The sequence below is a fragment of the Labeo rohita genome, chromosome 16 (genome assembly GCF_022985175.1).
Source record: "Labeo rohita strain BAU-BD-2019 chromosome 16, IGBB_LRoh.1.0, whole genome shotgun sequence".
Taxonomy (NCBI): domain Eukaryota; kingdom Metazoa; phylum Chordata; class Actinopteri; order Cypriniformes; family Cyprinidae; genus Labeo; species Labeo rohita.
In genome coordinates this window covers 8603819-8625053 of record NC_066884.1, presented here as the reverse complement: position 1 = coordinate 8625053, position 21235 = coordinate 8603819, and the positions used below count along the sequence as shown (strand labels likewise).

The 21235-nt window shown below is 34.6% G+C and overlaps 3 protein-coding genes across 5 annotated transcripts; 1 reads left to right on the top strand and 2 right to left on the bottom strand.

Annotated features, from left to right (window-relative positions):
- Positions 1-21193, top strand: si:dkey-11p23.7 (V-set and Ig domain-containing protein). Of its 3 annotated transcripts, none has more exons than XM_051132223.1 (4): positions 14-36; positions 19115-19182; positions 19273-19662; positions 20672-21193. In XM_051132223.1, the coding sequence occupies exons 2-4, from the start codon at positions 19125-19127 to the stop codon at positions 21097-21099; spliced, it is 876 nt and encodes a 291-aa protein (XP_050988180.1). In that variant the 5' UTR covers positions 14-36; positions 19115-19124; the 3' UTR covers positions 21100-21193. The 3 variants fall into 3 exon arrangements, with proteins under 3 accessions (XP_050988181.1, XP_050988180.1, XP_050988179.1); XM_051132222.1 differs by lacking the exon at positions 14-36 and adding an exon at positions 2586-2871; XM_051132224.1 differs by lacking the exon at positions 19115-19182 and having other exon boundaries at positions 1-36.
- Positions 4439-9412, bottom strand: cmtm7 (CKLF-like MARVEL transmembrane domain containing 7). Its single transcript, XM_051132225.1, has 5 exons — positions 9262-9412; positions 5837-6013; positions 5616-5714; positions 5267-5348; positions 4439-4490 (listed from the first exon to the last, which is right to left on the bottom strand). Exons 1-5 carry the CDS (start codon positions 9379-9381, stop codon positions 4477-4479), a joined length of 492 nt encoding a protein of 163 aa, XP_050988182.1. The 5' UTR covers positions 9382-9412; the 3' UTR covers positions 4439-4476.
- On the bottom strand, positions 9616-13627 carry siglec15l (sialic acid binding Ig-like lectin 15, like). The gene is made up of 7 exons (XM_051132221.1): positions 13527-13627; positions 12865-13239; positions 12307-12648; positions 12185-12212; positions 12001-12083; positions 11769-11914; positions 9616-9753 (listed from the first exon to the last, which is right to left on the bottom strand). The coding sequence occupies exons 1-6, from the start codon at positions 13588-13590 to the stop codon at positions 11778-11780; spliced, it is 1029 nt and encodes a 342-aa protein (XP_050988178.1). The 5' UTR covers positions 13591-13627; the 3' UTR covers positions 9616-9753; positions 11769-11777.
- Positions 21194-21235: the final 42 nt, after the last annotated feature.

Below are 21235 nucleotides of genomic sequence, written 5' to 3'. Positions count from 1 at the left end.
CAGAAATATCAGATCCAGCCTAGGACCTCAGTTCCGGTAAGAAAATATTCGTTTTGTCTGGTAACAAACCCCAAACCTGTTAACTAGAAATCTCGTCTGGTACCCAAAATCAGCAAGTGTTATTAAACCACAAACCATAGCAATGGAAAATTACTGCTTAACAACAACATGTTAACATTGCAATGAAGACATTCTTGTCTCTTACTGATGAAGACAGACATCCCTTGAAAGTACACAAAACAGTAAAAAAAATAATAGAAAAACAACAATAACTGACTAATCAATGAATAAATAAATGAAATTAGTATATAAATGGCTATATTGAGTATTAAGAAAGTATAACAAAAACACATGTAGGGTTACTCTCTTGAAGCAAACAGAGTTTGCACTTGAGGATCCTTAGATCCTTTATGTTTCCAATTGCACACTGACATCGGCAGCAAACCGCTTTTGTGGGTCACGTAGTAGTGGTTGTGTTTTTTACCATTGCACTTCTGTAAAGTATGACCCACAACTGTGAGAAATGTAGTACGTACAAATGTAACAGTTTCCCTGTTTTTCCTGTTTGGGTATTTAATTTTTAATCAGTTACCAAAGCGCTATTTACTTTAGCCTATGGAATAGAGGTTCTTTCACTGGGCTTGCTGTACTCTAAACAGTCTTAGGGAGGGGTTCAGATGTGCATGAGTCATGTTTCCAAATTAGCTGGACCACTAGGATGGAATCTCTCAAGTACGGCAGCTCTCTCCATTTCACTCCTTCCTTATCCTTCCCATAAATAATGGTTTCAGTCATCCCCAAGGAATTAAAATATATACCACATTACTGTAGAGTTACAACAGCCCGTAAGTGATGCAGCACATGTCACTGTATTTCCTTCTTTCTCTTTTGGAGGCACTTCCGCTTATAGAGGTTAGGGGTTTCCTGTAATTCCTGTAGCCCAGCAACAACCACTTGCTGTAACAAGTAAGTAGTGAGCATGATATGTGAGTCACTCTGTGCTATGTAGTTCTGCAAGATGTCTCAAACATTTCAATTTGATTTTATCATTTTGCTACATTAAAGTCAATTTGATTACACAGTAATAGGATAAATGGAAAAAAAAAAAAATGTGAGGTCATATTTCATGCCAAAACCAAAAGAAACAATGATATAAAGAACATTTGACCTGTTTAAAGGGTTGCATTGAATTATTGTCCCTATAACTATCAATACTGTAATGCATCCAGACACATTTTTTATAATGCATTTGTTTTTAAATCAGCATAAAGGCAATACAACAAATATTATGATGTCTATAAATACTTCACAATCCAATTTACATTTTGGCATTATGTTTATGAGAATTGGGGAGGGAAAATGCGCTTGATGTCACAAAGCAAAAAAATTGTAATGGCACAAAAATCTTAAAGGAGACGTTTACTTCCAGAACAAAAATTTACAGATTATGTACTCATCCCTTTGTCATCCAAGATGTTCATGTCTTTCTGTCTTCAGTCACAAAGAAATTATGTTTTTTGAGGAAAACATTTCAGGATTTTTTTTTTTTTCATATACTGGACTGATAATGGTGCTCCCGAGTTCCAAAATGCAGTTTAAATGCAGCTTCAAAGGGCTCTAAATGATCCCAGTTGAGGAAAAAGTGTCTTATCGAGTGAAACGATCAGTTATTTTCTAAAAAAAAAAAAAAAAAAAAAAACTTTTTAGCCCCAAACACTTGTCTTGTCTTGATCTGCCTGAACTCTGTTTTTGTTCATGGTATGTTGAAAAACTGATCTCATTTTCTCCTCCAACTTTAAAATCATCCTACATCACTGCAAAAGTACCGACCCAGTGTTTACAAAGTGAAAATGTGAAGATCAAACATCCTTTACCAAAAAAGGTAAAACAGCGATAGGACGATTTTGAAGTTGGAGGAGAAAATTAGATGGGAGTGTTTGCGGTTAAAAAGTATATAAATTGTTGGGGTTTTTTTTTAGAAAATAATTGATTGTTTCGCTAGATAAGACTCTTCTTCCTCGGCTGGGATCATTTAAAGCTCTTTGAAGCTGCATTTAAACTGCATTTTGGAGGTTCAAAAGTCAGAAGGTTCAAAGTCCAGTATATGGAGAGAAATCCTGAAATGTTTTCCTTAAATTTTTTTTTTTTTTTTTCGACTAAAGAAAGAAACACATGAACATCTTGGATGACAAGGGGTTGAGTACATTATCTGTAAATTTTTGTTTTTGAAGTGAACTTCTCCTTTAAAAGCATAGTCCACCCAAAAACTAAAATTTTGTTGTAATTTCTTAAAGGGGTCCTATTATGCTCTTTTACAAAGTTTTGATTTTGTTTTGGGGGTCTACTAGAACATGCTTTCATGCTTGGTGGTTCGAAAAACACATTATTTTTAACATAATTTACATTATTACAATACATTTCTCCCAGTCTGGCACATAAGGCTTGATTAGTTCCGGGTTTAATAAAGGCTTGCCTTCCTGAAAAACGAAATGTGTTCTGATTGGTTAGCTGTCCCACTGTTGCGATTGGCGAACAGCTTAGACAGTATTTCAGTACTGCCAGGCCCCTTGTCAAATAAGCAAGTTTCGTGTACTGTTAGCGCAAGCTATTAAAGTTATTCTTACGTTTTAAATATGGATATTTTTCTTACAAAAACGCATCGATTTACTACAGGAGGCCTTTATTAACCCCCCGGAGCTGTGTGAGGCACTTTTTATTATGGACGGATGCATATTATTGGACTTATTTTTGACTGATGAGGAGAAACACCCATCTATGCCATTCTAAAGCTTGGAAGTGCCAGGATAAATTTAATACAACTCTAATTGCATTCGTCTGAAAGAAGTCATATACACCTAGGATGCATGGAGGGTGAGTAAATAATACACTACAGTAGTGTTGGGTCCTATCATCAGCCTGCAAGATAGCCAATACACAACATTATCGTGCTAATGTGTTTAATTATTTACATACTTTCATTGCCCGAAACCAGCTCCAGCGTAAGGCTAAAAGCAGCCTAACATTATCAAAGAATATCATCACTGATTAGCCTAGCCTATTCTAGTGCAAGTTTATGCATTTTAAAAAACACTCGCGTTATAAGTGAAGCTATCTACACTGTATGATGAATACATCTCTTACCACACACTGCACACGTCTGTGGCGCGTTACAGCTCCGACACGGCAAACGGAGTAGATCACGGCTTTGGCATGTGTTTCGACCCCCCTACTGCACACGTCTGCAGCGCGTTACAGCTTTGAAGCGCCCACTCTAGTTAATGCTTGTGTTTCTACCCGCCGCGCTGTGGCTCGCTGAAGCGGTTCTCCGCGCTGCATGCTAAAGTTTGGCTAATCCCCCACCTCGTCCCTACCCTCCCTCCCTCCAACAATCCGAATTTCCGTGGCCGGGATTTAATTTAATTATATTCTAATGGACCGCGTTGTGACATCATTGCATGCGGAAAGCAAACGTTGTAATCCAAAGAAGCTGTTCCTTGTAGTTCTTGAAATTTTTTTAAAAAACTAAATATCTCCTTTTGGAGTGGACTTAGATCTGTAACTCTGTAGATCTTTTTTATGCCCAAAGATACACACCACACACTGACTAAAGTTAAAAAAGTGAAAAAGCATAATAGCACCCCTTTAAACTTCCTATCATTTAAAACATTTGTTGTCTCCATTGTTTTCTGTGCAACACAAAAAGAGATATTTTGAAGAATGTTGGTAACATTTCCAGTTCCCATTGACTTCCACTGTGTCAAAAAATATAATGGAAGTCAATGGAAACCAAGTTGTTAGGGTGACCAACATTCTTTAAAATATCCTCTGTTGTGTTCCACAGAATAAAGCAAGTATTACAAGTTTGAAATGACATGATTTCTGATTTTGAATCAGTTAAGAAGCAACAAAAAATACACACTTGGAGATTTTTTCTTTTTATCACAGTGTATAAAACAATGGGGTATTTGGAAAGTCAAAAATACATTCATCAAACTTTACTGTTGCGCTGCATAATATAATATCATATTTAGTGATACTGTGAAAAGCAAAAATACACTTCAACTCTTGTGATAATAGCAATAATAATACTGTGGGTGAGCATCAATCCTTCATGAACATCTAATTACAGCCAAAATATTCTTTGATCACAGGCACTGAATCAAATCCACCTCACACAATATACTGTCAAATAAATACTGTAAACATTCTCATGAATAAATGGCCCCTTTTAGTTGATAAATATACCAAAACTCCACTCTTAAAATAAACCATTCTTACTGCTGAAAAATTCGGAGTTCCCAGCTGATTAAGTTCATTGAGCCACTAAAGTTTTGATGAAGATCCACTTTTGAAGCATACAGCATCTCAAAAACAACCAAAAATGTCCCTTAATGTCTTTAAAAACTCATCTGTCCAGAACAAACTGAGAATTTGTTTATGCTACTTCCAGCTGATAAGACAGTTTTTTCCATCCGGTTACACTGCAGCACCTTCAAGAGAGAATTATAGCAGATTATGCAATGAAATTCAACAGATCCGTTTTGTTAAAGGAACAGTTCACCGTAGTTAATATTTGCTAAAAATGTAATCACTCTTAGGCCATCTAAGATGTAGATGAATTTGTTTCTTCATCAGAGCAGATTTGAAGAATTTAGCTTTACATGACTTGCTCACCAACATGTCCTTTGCAGTGAATGGGTGCCGTCAGAATGAGAGTTCAAACGAGTCCAGACTCCATGTCTTGTGAAGTGAAAAACTGGGTATTTATAATAAACAAACTCATCTTTAAAATGTTTTTAACTCTAAACCATTGCTTTCAGCTTAAATACAAGTTCATAATCCATAATACTGATTTCTCCAGTGAAAAAGTTAATTAGGAAAGAAATATGCACAGATCAAGTGTAAATGGATTTTAATGTGAGAGGACACACAGGAGATGGACTTTTTTCACTGTACTTTACATTTAACAAGACATTAACCAGGGACTGGATTGTTGTGCATTACTTGTGGATTATTGTGATGTTTTTAATCAACTGTTTTGGACGGCACCCATTCATCGCAGAGGATCCATTGGTGAGCAAGTGATGTAATGTGATGTAATACATTTCTCCAAATCTATTCCAGTGAACAAATAAACTCATCTACATCTTGGATGGCCTAGGAGTAGATTTTCAGCAAATATTCATTTTTTACTTTTATTTCTTTAAACTTTATCCACTGCTTTCATATTTTACAAATAATGTTATTAAAACAGGGTCTGACTCACCAGTTGGTTGAGAGCCACATGTGACCTTATAAGAAGTCCATATGCTGACTGCAATAAGACAAGTAGCTATAAAGCCAAACACCTGTGTTTATGTAAAAACAGACATTAGTAACATACTAGCAATCCTCTATAGTTATAAATTTTATTACTAAACATGAAAAGTCATTTGCTTCTGATGCCTAATAGACCTTTATAAGAATTACTAATGCACTGCCCAATAGCAGTGTGTAATGCAACAGTAATGACTCGTATTTCCTGCTTCCTCGTTCTGACACAAGAAGGCTTTGTGCATTTCCCTGGCCAGTCAGCACATGTATTGCACATATTGCGAGCATAAAAAGGCACTCACAGATCCAGCGATTAAAGCTGAGATCCCATAACTCTTCACGGCTGCAACTATAGAGGCTATAAACACCAGGATTCCTCCCACAGCATAATGTAAAAACTCCTGTGAAAGCAATAAAGAGCCAATTTGAGATGAAAAAGCAGCATAAACTTTCTGAAAGATTACAAATGCCATGATCTTCGGTGAGAAGATGCGTAAGTGAAATGTGAGCTCAGCCAACTTACCGTCAATGTCCAGTTGATGCATGTGATTTTGCTTTGAAGTCGAAACAAATACATGAGGAAGAAGATTAAAAAGACTATGAGAAACCACGCAGTGACCACCTCAAAATAGCGGAAGGCAGAGTATTCGTGCCGACGTTGCTCACAGTACACACAAAGGAAAGCAATCAGGAGGACCACCTGCAAAATTAGAGGTAGTAAATTTCATTTTAAAAACCCTTTGTGCGCTTCACAGCAAATACTAATATTTTACACTGACACATGGAACAAAATAGCAATGGTTTTGATTTCAACAAGATAATACAACTCAGTAAATAAAACAGGTCCTTGATTTCTGTTTCTGTTAATTTCTTTAGTAATATTAGAAGTTTAAATGAATACTGTCAAAATTAGCGTTAACACAAGTGATTAATTTTTCCAGTTTAACAGCATTAAAAATATTTAACGCAGCAAATGCAGGGGTGGGGAAAAGGTTGACCACCTCACTCACGACTGCTGCTTCTGTCTCTTTTTTCTTGAAAGAAGTGTGTTTATTTAGACGCAGAACATCTTTATGACCACATCAAACAGGAGACTTTTCAAATGCTCACTCCAACTTCATTTCAGCGCCAAGCGCTAGTCAAACGATCATGGGAAAGGTACAGGTGATGAGGGAGCTTCAGTAGAACAACGGTTAACTGCGGTCAGATGAGATTTTGTCAGGCGACATGTCATTAAAAACTAATTTTCCTGTCCTGTCAGCCGTTATACTGTGTTTGCAGCATGCACGCTTCAACTGCACGCACAAATAGGCCAGCACGTGCTGTAGCCTGTATCATTTATAATAAAGCGCGAATTAAACTATAAGTCAGATCTGTGTCATGTTCAGTAGTGGTAGCTCTTAAAGTAATAGCAGCCAAATAACCTAACAACCCAGCTGCTGTGATGTCTATTAATCAAAGAACAAAAGAAAAAAAGAGGATATTAATAACTTTTGTAGCTTTAATGATTCATCTTTTAAAGCAAGAAGCCCCAAGAAGCCATGGTTTACAGTGAATTTATAACAATGCGTAGCGGAGTGCCTAAAACCCCCTTAGCTGTTATAAATTCACTGTAAACCACGGCTTCATGGGGCTTTTTGCTCTTATAAAACGGTTATTCCATATAATTAGTAAGGTTTCACAAAATAAAACTGAGCAAATAAAGTGTAATGATATTAATACAAACATTATTCTTTCGCCAAACATTAGCTGCGTCTCATTTGGAAGGCTGCTTCCTTCGGAGGTCGCATTTAAAGGCTGCATACGTCATCAGTGAAGTCGCATTTAAGAAAAGTAACCATTAAATTAAAATTAAAAGTAAAAAATAAATTATAAATAAGTATTTTACACCTAACAAGGAATAACAGTCAGTTTTATTATGGTTACATTTCTTAAATAAGACAGCCTTAATGATGTATGCAGCCTCCGAAATGAGACGCAGCTATTGTAGCTCCTCAGAAACGGTTGTGGTTGCGACAAAGTGGTTGTCAAGCAACACACAAACGTAAACAATACAAAGGTATGTTTGTAGAGTAATTTACAACAGCTTTGAACATGACTCAACCTAACTGTAACTAATGTCAGTGGTTAAATATTATAGGAAAAAAATAATAATTTCCTAGAGACATCAGTAATACTGGTATTACCTTTAGTCATAATTTAAAAAAAAAAAAAAATACTGTCTTTATGTTGTTTCTACATTAATTTGAAGATTAAATGAAAAATTATTGCAATATAAAAAATACATATAAAATATATGTGCAGTTAACTAGTTTAAATATTTTTTGTTTCTGGTATTATAAGTGTCTGATTTTTTAACATTTTAAAATAAAACAATTTATTTTTTTAAATTGTAAAAAGCCATTTTAAATTCTTAATTTTTTTTTACATAACATACATTTTGAAATAAATTAACTTAACCCTACCCACCAAAAATATATATGAAATAATATTTTTAAATAATAATAATAATAATATCAAAACAATAATATTACTCTAGTATTACATTTTGTAATCATATTTGTCTTGGGCTATAGTACTGTTAGAGTTTAAAATATGATGCATTTCCTACTTTAAGATGAATTGTTGTTGCATAAGTGTTAAATGTATGCAAATACAAAAAAAACAGTGTTTCCTGTAAACACTGGTATTTCCCGTTGAACCGCGTAAGTAAAAATGTGTGAATGGTAGTGGGGGGGGTCGGTTGTGAAACTACTTATATTGACAATATAAACTTTGGTTTTGGTGGGTTTTGTGTTGAGCCCTCTTTTTGCCACAGAGGCCCCACATGTTGCAGTGCAAATCTCTCTAAATCTCTCTCATCACTGGAACCATTTTAGCAACCGGCTGTTCCTGAGCATCCGGGGTGTGTGAGTCTTAACAAATTATCATTGCCTGTCATCACCTTCTACACACTCAAACCAGCACACATACCCTAAACCACACTCCGAACCACAAATCACTAAAAAAAAAAAAGTATATAATTTCTTCCTCCTTAACACAGCAGTAGTACCACGGTTCAGTGATGATGTCACATGGCAATGCTGAATGATTAACATATTCACATACCATGGTATTTAATCCAAAAAGAATTGCTTTATTGCAGATTTATATCCTTTGAGGAATATAAATCCATAAACAACGGTGCAAAAGCATTATAATAGTATGACAAATGTATGTACAAATGAATAAACAACGATGAGTAACTTTTTAAGCTTAAATATAATGCTTTTCCCACTTGAGAATAAATAGGTGTTGCACAAAAGGTTGAGTAATTTTAGCAAAAAAAAAAAAAAAAAAATGTGTGAACTCTGTTGTTTCCTGTTTAACTGAGTAAGTATATAAGTCTAATAGTGATCATACATAATTATACTTAATTATTATTATATCATTTACCATGTTGTTTAATACAACATGGTTTAAATAATATTATGGTACTGTTTTTCAATGTGCATTTTAATTAAAAAATTAAATAAAACTTACAGATTTCTCAGATTCATCTTCTGAAGACTAACATAACACTTTCCAAACCATTACAATAACATGATGCATATTAAATGTTTTTGAAAATCATCATCCTACTATCAAGGTAAACTACGTTTTAGCATTTTTATTAGTGAAAATAACTTTTAGGAGATTTTTCACCAACTTTTCCCCAAAAGATATATTTTAGATGTGCTGCTGTGAATAAATTCACTGATTAAGTTACTGTATCCTGCATTGTTCGTGTTAAATGTGTTAATGGAAAGTTTAGTGAAGTGTTCCGTTATTCGGCATCCGTTAGCATCGTCGTGTAAACAAGTGAGTTACCAAATTTCAACCATCTATCTTTCCTACATTAAGGATTATATGCATTCCTCTACGTTAACTTCACAAAATAAATGTCATACAAGTATAACTATCTCTTACCACTTGGGCGATTTTCAGTAATCCATGAAATGAACGCGCATAACCGATGTTGCAAAATCTTCCATCCGAGCTGGACGTTGTTGTTGTTGTGGTTGTAGTAGTAACGACAGTGTGTGACATTCTGGTATATTTAGGTAATATTTGAGGAACTTCACAAATAAAATAAGATAAGATTTATTTAAAGCAAGCTGCTCACATTGAACCAACAGTTCAGTTAGAGGAAGCGTCATCTGCAACTGGGTGTGGCCAAAAAAAAAATGCACGTTTCCACGGGATATAAGACAGCGCCGTCCACACGGGGGCGCGTGGAGGCTCAAAGAACTTTTTGAAAACATTTGTACACCCAAATAATTTTTTTTTTAACATACTAACTATAGTGACATATCTGAAATACATAGGAAACTACACCATACAAATTTAACATAAAATGATTTTTAAAAATCATCATACAGCATTCAAAAACAAATGTGATTGGTCCATCCGGATCAGCGCCTAGAAAAGAAACACACACCACGTGACAAGGTGTAAACGTGATTCTCTAGAAAAATATGCAAATAAGTAAATAATTCACACATCTACGTATCTATCCCTTGCCTTAACAGTAAAACTAAATTATTACTTAATTATTACTTTGTACCTGACCAATAAGACACAACTTCAGGACCGCAAAACCCCGCCCGTTTTAACTCCATGTATTATGAGACTTGCCTAACATTTTTTTCAGAATGAATATTTTCCACCACACGCAAAAGGCTGTTAAAATACAAATCACTGAATACACACCCTCACAAACAGCTATATATATATGTGTGTGTGTGTGTGTGTGTGTGTGTGTGCTTGTTTTTGCTACGTTGTGGGGACCAAATGTCCCCACAAGGATAGTAAAACCTGAAATTTTTGACATTGTGGGACCGGCCTGCAATGTTAAAAAATGATTAAAAATAGTAAATGATGTTTATCTGAAAGTGTAACGATGCAAACATGTTTTCTGTGAGGGCTAGGTTTAGGGTTAGGGTTGGGTTAGGGGATAGACAATATCGTTTGGTCAGTATAAAATCTATAGAAGTCTATGGAAAGTCCCCACAATTCACAAAAACAAACATGTGTGTGTGTGTGTGTGTGTGTGTGTGTGTGTGACCCTGGATCACAAAACCAGTAATAAGGGTCAATTTTTCAAAACTGAAAGCTGAAATAAATAAGCTTTCCATTGATGTATGATTTGTTAGGGACACTACAAATAGGACACTATTTCGTCAAGATATAACTATTTGAAAACCTGGAATCTGAGGGTGCAAAAAAATCAAAATATTAAGAAAATTGCCTTTACAGTTGTCCAAATAAAGTTCTTAACAATGTATATTAGTAATCAAAAATTAGGTTTTCATATATTTACAGTAGGAATTTTACAAAATATCTTCATGGAACATGATCTTTACTTAATATCCTTTGCCATAAAAGAAAAATCAATCATTTTGGCCCATACAATGTAGTTTTGGCTATTGCTATAAAATATACCCCAGCGACTTAAGACTGGTTTTGTGGTCCAGTTATTTGGAGGTTTAAAGAAAGAAAATTTGTTCGAAAAAAACTGTAATAGGCCTACTCCCATAATATTTTCCTAGATCAACTGCTTCCTCACACATACACATAAAAAAAAAAAGAAAAAAGAAAGCATTTCAGCATTTTTATTTCCCCTTTGAAGACTTCCATGATAAACATCTATGTCATCCAACATGTTCCTGCCTTTCTTTCTTCAGTCGAAAAGAAATTAAGGTTTTTGAGGAAAACATTCCAGGCTTTTTCTCCATATAATGGACTTCAATGGTGCCCAACAGGTTGAAGGTCTAAGTTTCAGTGCAGTTTCAAAGGGCCCTACATGACCCCAGCTGAGGAATAATGATCTTATCCAGCAAAATGATTGATTACAAAAAAAAACTTTTTAACCACAAATGCCCTCAAGTGCCCTTTACTAAAAAAGCAAAATGATGATTTTGAAGTACACAGACGAAGAACTAACCGTGTGTGCCTTTTCCAACGTGATTACGCAATGTATGAAGACACGCATACTAGTGCAAGATGAGTATTTGTGATTAAAAAGTATATAAATTGTAACTTTTTAGAAAATGACAGATTGATTTGCTAGACAAGACCCTTATTCCTCAACTGGGATCGTGTAGAGCTCTTTGAAGCTGCATTGAAACTGAAATTTGGACCCTTAAACCTTTAGGCGCTATTGAAGTCCACTATATGGAGAAAAATCCTGGAATGTTTTCCTCAAAAAAACTTAATTTCTTTTGATTGAAGAAAAAAGGGTATGAACATCTTGGATGACAGGGGTGAAATTTTTAATCTAGAAGTGAACTAATTCTTTAAGCTTAACTGATACCATAAGTTGGTTCATGAAAATCTATTAATATGTATACATACACATAAAGGTCAACTTAACTGATCCTTAAATAAAAACAATGCTATTATGAAGTTAAACATAGTTGTAAAATATTCCTCACCTTTCACTTTTAGCCAATGTCTGGCGGGGGTCCTGGGGGTCCTGGGGGCCTAATTTTTGGGGCCCTGCAGCTGGGAATCTTTTCCACCTTTCCCTCCTCTCTCAATGCCCCTGTTGAGTACACATCACTATGTCTAGATTCACGACCTAGAAAGATTAATATATGCGTATTAATACTATGCAACTCTACTATAATGAACAATTATATAGGTTTTATTGATCATCATACTCACCAACTGAACAAGTTCTGATATTGGCATAAACTGTCTCGTTAGTTTGATGTATAGACGTTTTAACCTGCTGTACACCTATATCCCTGGAAATGAAAACAATTATTGGCATCGAAATAGGCCTACTTTATAATAAAGATGCACAATTCGCTATTGGCTAGTTTAAATGAATAACATGCAATCTTACCGTAGCATGACTCTCTGTGCACGGCGTCCTTTTTGGGGAAATAACAACACATACAGCACATCAGAATTTGCACACACCAATTTTTTATTTAAAAAATGCACAAAAAATAATCAGGTACTTACTCCTCATCATGTCCAAAATGAATGCTACAAGTCCGAGCAACAGCAACCACCCCAGAATGGTTGTCACCAAAAGACCAGAACAATTTGGATTGTTTGGTAGAACTGTTTTCTGATCCTGGCCCAGTGAGTTCACAGCTTGGCAAGCGCTCACATCCTGGTCAGAGACTAGAACTGAGCTGGCGACTATGTAGTTGCTGTAGTCAGTTTTGTTTGGAGCGTTTTCTAGCAATCCAGATGAGGTGGTCCATTTTAGTTGTGGAATTGGATTCCCTTGGGCAATGCATTTCAGCATCATACCTTGAACCTCAAAATCCATGGATAGGCTGAGGATTTGTGCCGGAGCTACAGTTGACAACCACAAAAAAAAAAAAAAATCTGTAATTTCATGCATACAATGCAATGGTCCCAAAAAGTATTTTGACGCTTAAGCTGCAATTAAAATGTATCATTAAATGTATAAAATGTATGACAGAATTTTCATTTTTGGGTATCTCTTTAAGTCTGACTTTAGTGTCACTGTTTATTTTTGTGATAATACAAATGCTGTGTAAACCTTACCATTGATATTAAGCATTGTGTGTTTCTCGAATTTATCATAATTCAGCTCCACCCTGCAGGTGTACTGTGAGGCGCTGGTAAACTGTAAATTATTGATCCTTAAGGAAGTGTCTCCTTTCCTGGGGTTACCTTGAAGTGAGGTTTGCTGTGATGATCTTGGATTAGTACAGTTAATGTCTTGTCTATTTGTCTTGTTGTGAACTTTGCACTGAAAAATGGGTTCATGCTTGTTGCCCTGCATCCATTTAACAGTGATATCGCCGGTGTACGTATTTTGTTTTGGGTGTGTGAAGACGCAGGGGAGAATCACATTTTGTCCCAATGTGCCATTGACCTGATCCTGTACTTTCATGGTCCATTGTGAACATGTCAGGCCTGCGGACGAGAATAGAATAACAACATATAATTGTTACAAGATAGCCTAAAAACTCTAAATCTGGAGTTAATCATAGTTTTTTAGAATATATGTTTCCTATTTACATTTATTGCTTTCATTATAATTCTTTCGTACACTATAAAAATAAAAAGATACACAAGGAAAGCTTTGTAATTCCTTAATGCTAGACCAGTTCTCCAAGACCTTGCCTGTATAGTATCGGAAAAAACTAAAGTGTAGAATTAGTAACATTCTTGCTTTTAAAATGTAAAAAATGATATATTACCTTTGAGACTACAAATAAAATAAAGCAGACCAAACACAGAATCCTGCATCTTCGGAGAGAACATTGTGGGATCTCACAGACATAAGATTTATAATGAAGGTATCGCAACTAAACAAGATGGTAAGTAATGCCTAAAAGAAGGAACTGTCTACTTACGTTTCCCAAATACCCTTTTTATCATGAACTGGTCAGTGCAGGTAGTTTCCTCTAAAATGCCCTGCTCCAAAAATAAAAGTCAAATTTCTCACAATGAATTGCTTACAGCAGCACCGCATGTTGCAATCTTTATCAGGTTTCTCGTCACTCTTAGATTAAAGATTTTTCTTAAATTATTTCAGTAAAGTCTAATCACTAAAGTTAAGGCAAAGTTACAGTTACAGTTAAAACTCCAATGTTTGTGTCATTTGATTTTCGTGTGATAGATAAATAGACGGAGAGGAAAAAAGATAGATGGACGGGCGGACGGACAGGCAAAAATATAGATAGATAGATAGACAGATAGATAGATAGACAGATAGATAGATAGATAGATAGGTGGACAAATAAATCAACAAATAGATAGATAGATAGATAGATAGATGATAGACAAATAAATTGACAGAGACAGACGATAGATATATAGATAGATAGATAGACAGATAGATAGATAGATAGATAGATAGATAGGTGGACAAATAAATCAACAAATAGATAGATAGATAGATAGATAGATAGATAGATAGATGATAGACAAATAAATTGACAGAGACAGACGATAGATATATAGATAGACAGATAGATAGATAAATTGACATAGATAGATAGATAGACAGATAAATCGACAGACATAGATAAATAGATAGATAGACAGATAGATAGATAGACAGATAGATGATAGACAAACAAATCGACAGATAGATAGATGATAGACAAATAAATCAACAGATAGATAGATAGACAGACAGACAGACAGATAGATAGATAGACAGACAGACAGACAGACAGACAGACAGATAGATAGATAGATAGATAGACAGACAGACAGACAGACAGATAAACAAATAAATCAACAGACAGATAGATAGATAAATTGACAGACAGATAGATAGACAGATAAATCGACAGACATAGATAGATAGATAGACAGACAGACAGATAGATAGACAGAGACAAATAAATCGACAGATAGATAGATAAATCGACAGTTAGATAGATAGATAGATAGATAGATAAGTGGACAAATAAATCAACAGATAGATAGATAGATAAGTGGATAAATAAATCGACAGACAGGTAGATAATAGATAGATAGATAGATAGATAGATAGATAGATAGATAAATTGACAGATAGATAGATGATAGATAGATAGGTAGATAATAGATAGATAGATAGATAAATCGACAGATAGATAGATGATAGATAGACAGATAGATAGACAGACAGGTAGATAGATAGATAGATAGATAGATAGATAGATAGATAGATAGATAGATAGATAGATAGATAGATAGATAGATAGATAGACAGATAGATAGATAGACAGGTAGATAGATAGATAGATAGATAGATAAGCGGACAAATAAATCAACAGATAGATAGATAGATAGATAGATAGATAGATAGATAAGTGGATAAATAAATCGACAGACAAGTAGATAATAGATAGATAGATAGATAGATAAATCGACAGATAGATAGATAGATAGGTGGACAAATAAATCAACAAATAGATAGATAGATGATAGACAAATAAATTGACAGAGACAGACGATAGATATATAGATAGATAGATAGACAGATAAATTGACATAGATAGATAGACAGATAGACAAATAAATCGACAGATAGATAGATAGATAGATAGACAGATAGATAGATAGATAGATGATAGATAAACAAATAAATCAACAGACAGATAGATAGATAGATAGATAGATAGGTGGACAAATAAATCAACAAATAGATAGATAGATAGATAGATAGATGATAGACAAATAAATTGACAGAGACAGACGATAGATATATAGATAGATAGATAGACAGATAGATAGATAGACAGATAGATAGATAGATAGATAGATAGGTGGACAAATAAATCAACAAATAGATAGATAGATAAATAGATAGATAGATGATAGACAAATAAATTGACAGAGACAGACGATAGATATATAGATAGACAGATAGATAGATAAATTGACATAGATAGATAGATAGACAGATAAATCGACAGACATAGATAAATAGATAGATAGACAGATAGATAGATAGACAGATAGATGATAGACAAACAAATCGACAGATAGATAGATGATAGACAAATAAATCAACAGATAGATAGATAGACAGACAGACAGACAGATAGATAGATAGACAGACAGACAGACAGACAGACAGACAGATAGATAGATAGATAGACAGACAGACAGACAGACAGATAGATAAACAAATAAATCAACAGACAGATAGATAGATAAATTGACAGACAGATAGATAGACAGATAAATCGACAGACATAGATAGATAGATAGACAGACAGACAGATAGATAGATAGACAGAGACAAATAAATCGACAGATAGATAGATAAATCGACAGTTAGATAGATAGATAGATAGATAGATAAGTGGACAAATAAATCAACAGATAGATAGATAGATAAGTGGATAAATAAATCGACAGACAGGTAGATAATAGATAGATAGATAGATAGATAGATAGATAGATAAATTGACAGATAGATAGATGATAGATAGATAGGTAGATAATAGATAGATAGATAGATAAATCGACAGATAGATAGATGATAGATAGACAGATAGATAGACAGACAGGTAGATGATAGATAGATAGATAGATAGATAGATAGATAGATAGATAGATAGATAGATAGATAGATAGATAGATAGACAGATAGATAGATAGACAGGTAGATAGATAGATAGATAGATAGATAGATAGATAGATAAGCGGACAAATAAATCAACAGATAGATAGATAGATAGATAGATAGATAGATAGATAGATAGATAAGTGGATAAATAAATCGACAGACAAGTAGATAATAGATAGATAGATAGATAAATCGACAGATAGATAGATAGATAGATAGGTGGACAAATAAATCAACAAATAGATAGATAGATGATAGACAAATAAATTGACAGAGACAGACGATAGATATATAGATAGATAGATAGACAGATAAATTGACATAGATAGATAGACAGATAGACAAATAAATCGACAGATAGATAGATAGACAGATAGATAGATAGATAGATGATAGATAAACAAATAAATCAACAGACAGATAGATAGATAGATAAACTGACAGACAGATAGATAGATAGACAGATAAATCGACAGACATAGATAGATAGACAGACAGACAGATAGATAGATAGATAAATCGACAGATAGATAGACAAATAAATTGACAGATAGATGATAGATAGACAGATAGATAGATACATTGACAGATAGATAGACAGATAGATAGATAGATAGACAAATAAATTGACAGACAGACGATAGATAGACAGACAGACAGTTAGATAGATAGATAGATAGATAGATAGATAGATAGATAGATAGATAGATAGATAGATAGATAGATAGATAGATAGATAGATAGATAAGCGGACAAATAAATCAACAGATAGATAGATAGATAGATAGATAGATAGATAAGTGGATAAATAAATCGACAGACAGGTAGATAATAGATAGATAAATCGACAGATAGATAGATGATAGATAGATAGATAGATAGATAGATAGATAGATAGATAGATAGATGATAGATAGATAGATAGATAGATAGATAGATAGATAGATAGACAGACAGACAGATAGATAGATAGATAGATAGATAGATAGATAGATAGACAAATAAATCGACAGACAGGTAGATGATAGATAGATAGATAGATAGACAGGTAGATAGGTAGATAGATAGATAGATAGATAGATAAATAAGTTTACAAATAAATCAACAGATAGATAGATAGATAAGTGGATAAATAAATCGACAGACAGGTAGATAATAGATAGATAGATAGATAGATAGATAGATAGATAGATAAATTGACAGACAGACAGACAGACAGACAAATAAATCGACAGACAGGTAGATGATAGATAGATAGATAGATAGATAGATAGATAGATAGATAGATAGATAGATAGATAGATAGATAGATAGACAGATAGATAGACAGGTAGATAGGTAGATAGATAGATAAATAAATCGACAGAGATAGATGATAGATAGATAGACAGATAGATAGATAGATAGATAGATAGATAGATAAATAAGTGGACAAATAAATCAACAGATAGATAGATAGATAAGTGGATAAATAAATCGACAGACAGGTAGATAATAGATAGATAGATAGATAAATCGACAGATAGATAGATAGATAGATAGACAGACAGACAGACAGACAAATAAATCGACAGACAGGTAGATGATAGATAGATAGATAGATAGATAGATAGATAGATAGATAGACAGATAGATAGACAGGTAGATAGGTAGATAGATAGATAAATAAATCGACAGATAGATAGATGATAGATAGACAGACAGACAGACCGATAGATAGATAGATAGATAGACAGACAGACAGACAGATAGATGGATAGATGGATAGGTGGATAGGTGGACAAATAAATCGACAGATAGATAGATAGATAGATAGATAGATAGATAGATAGATCGACAGACAGATAGATGATAGATAGATAGATAGATAAATAAATCGACAGACAGATAGATGATAGATAGATAGATAGATAGATAGATAGATAGATAGATAGATAGATAAGTGGATAAATAAATCGACAGACAGGTAGATAATAGATAGATAGATAAATCGACAGATAGATAGATGATAGATAGATAGGTAGATAGATAAATCGACAGATAGATAGATGATAGATAGATAGATAGATAGATAGATAGATAGATAGATAGATAGATAGATAGACAGATAGATAGACAGACAGACAGACAGATAGATAGATAGATAGATAGATAGATAGATAGATAGACAAATAAATCGACAGACAGGTAGATGATAGATAGATAGATAGATAGATAAATCGACAGATAGATAGATAGATAGATAGATAGACAGACAGACAGACAGACAGACAGACAAATAAATCGACAGACAGGTAGATGATAGATAGATAGATAGATAGATAGATAGACAGATAGATAGACAGGTAGATAGGTAGATAGATAGATAAATAAATCGACAGATAGATAGATGATAGATAGACAGACAGACCGATAGATAGATAGACAGACAGACAGACAGATAGATGGATAGGTGGATAGGTGGATAGGTGGACAAATAAATCGACAGATAGATAGATAGATAGATAGATAGATAGATAGATAGATAGATCGACAGACAGATAGATGATAGATAGATAGATAAATAAATCAACAGACAGATAGATGATAGATAGACAGATAGATAGATAAAAATATCATTAGACATATGGCGTGAGTAATGTGTGATGGTGAGTCAGAAACAGGAACATGCTGCTATAGGATTTTTTTTCTTTTCATTCTGAATCATAAATTCAGAACTTCTGCAATGGATGCACACCGCCTCAGTAAAACTCTTGGTCTGCTGGTGATCCTTTATACTGCAGGTGAGAAAATTCGAATAGAATAGAAGAGCTCAATAGACCCGATCATTTTGATTTGAACTTTGTAAGCTTTGTAAACTTCTTTCCCTATAGCTGTAGCCAAAGATGATGATGGCTGGTTGATGAAAGCGCCCACTGAGGTCCGGGCGATGGAGGGGTACCCGGTAGTGCTGCCCTGCTCTTTCACCCACCCGCACCACACCCATCCCTCCTCCATGCATGTGGTGTGGTCTCTGGGCCACGGACGGACCGCCACAGTGCTGTTCCGCTGCACAAGCATGAACAACAGTCAGCTGTGCCAATCAAAGGCCAACCAGGACGAGCGCTACCGTCTGGAAGGCAACCACCGAAACCATGACATCTCACTCAGGATCAACAGCGTGACCTTGAAGGATAGTGGCCGCTACTATTGCCGTGTGGAGTTACTGGGGCACACCCATACAAGCTTTGAGAACACACTGGGAACACGGCTACGAGTGGAGGGTAAGAAAAGCATCAGCTGAATGTTCCCATCTGATGTCTTACAGTTGAGGTCAAAAGTTTACATACACCTTGCAGAATCTGCAAAATGGTAATTATTTTACCAAAATAACAGGCATCATACAAAATACATGTTATTTTTAATTTAGTACTGACCTGAATAAGTTATTTCACATAAAAATACTTTTACATATAGTCTACAAGAGAAAATAATAGTTGAATTTATAAAAATGACACTGTTCAAAAGTGATTCTTAGTACTGTGTTGTTACCTGAATGATCCACAGCTGTTTTTTTAGTGATAGTTGTTCATGAATCCCTTGTTTGTCCTGAACAGTTAAACTGCCACGGTTCTTCAGTAAAATCCTTTAAGTCACACAAATTCTTTGGTTTTCAGCATTTTTGTGTATTTGAACCCTTTCTAACAATGACTGTAGGATTTTAAGATCCATCTTTTCACACTGAGAGACTCATATGCAACTATTACAGAAGGTTCAAATGCTCATTGATGCTTCTGAGGGAACCACTATGCATTAAAAGCTGGGGGGTGAAAACTTTTGAACAGAATGCAGATGTGTACATTATTATTTTGCCTAAATATCATATTTTTTTCATTTAGTACTGCCCTTCAGAAGCTACATACGATACTTAGATGTTTCAAAGAAGACAAAATAAATTAAATTGTGGCGAAGTTATTCTTAAATTATGATTCTTACACATTTTGCTCAAGATAATCTTCACAAATGAACACAACTTTTAGTAAAAAGCTAATCATTATTTAAAATATAGCTAGAATAATTTGAAACAGCATGAGTATAAACACAATGAGGCTGTGAATGTAGACTAGTGAGTATTTCTGAGTTTTCCGGTTCAGCAAATTGAATTGACATTTAAGTTTCAATTCAAATTTCAATGGGGTTTGGCCTGTACAATTCAAATTCCGACTTAAAAACTGAAAGTGAGCCAACTTTTATATTTCTGACAGGCTATTTTTTTATGTTGCTCATTACTAGCTGCACCACGAATCCTGAGTTTGTCAGCCGAGGGGACTGAAGCATCTGGCTTCAAAGCCGTATGTCATGTTCAGGGTTCCCCTCTTCCTGACATTCAGTGGATAGAACCAGATGGTGTTCGTGAGGGAGATACTTCATTCCCTCTTTCTCAGGAGGCCAACGGGCAATATCGTGCTTCAAGCCAACTGGTGGACATCAAACCTAGACGGCAGTACATCTGTGCAGCTTCAAACTCTTTGGGGAAGGATCAAGCCACGCTCTATCTTTTGCCCCCTAGCCCAGAGAGCTTAACAGCAAAGAGCTCTTTCCCACTCCTTGTGCTGCTTCTTGCTCTGGCATTGGGCATCAAGCTGCTTTTGGCTCTGGGTGTGGGAGCTTGGGTGATCAAGAGGAGGTTTAACATCAGAGCTAGCAACGTGGAGCACTAAGGCGACACAAATGTAATGCTCACATAATCAGAACACTCTGGTCTCAAAGCTGTTTCTTTTCCCATGTGTATTGTTAAAAATATAAAAGCTTAAAATAAACTTCCTCTTCTGAGGTGAGCCATATGACTCTGACTTC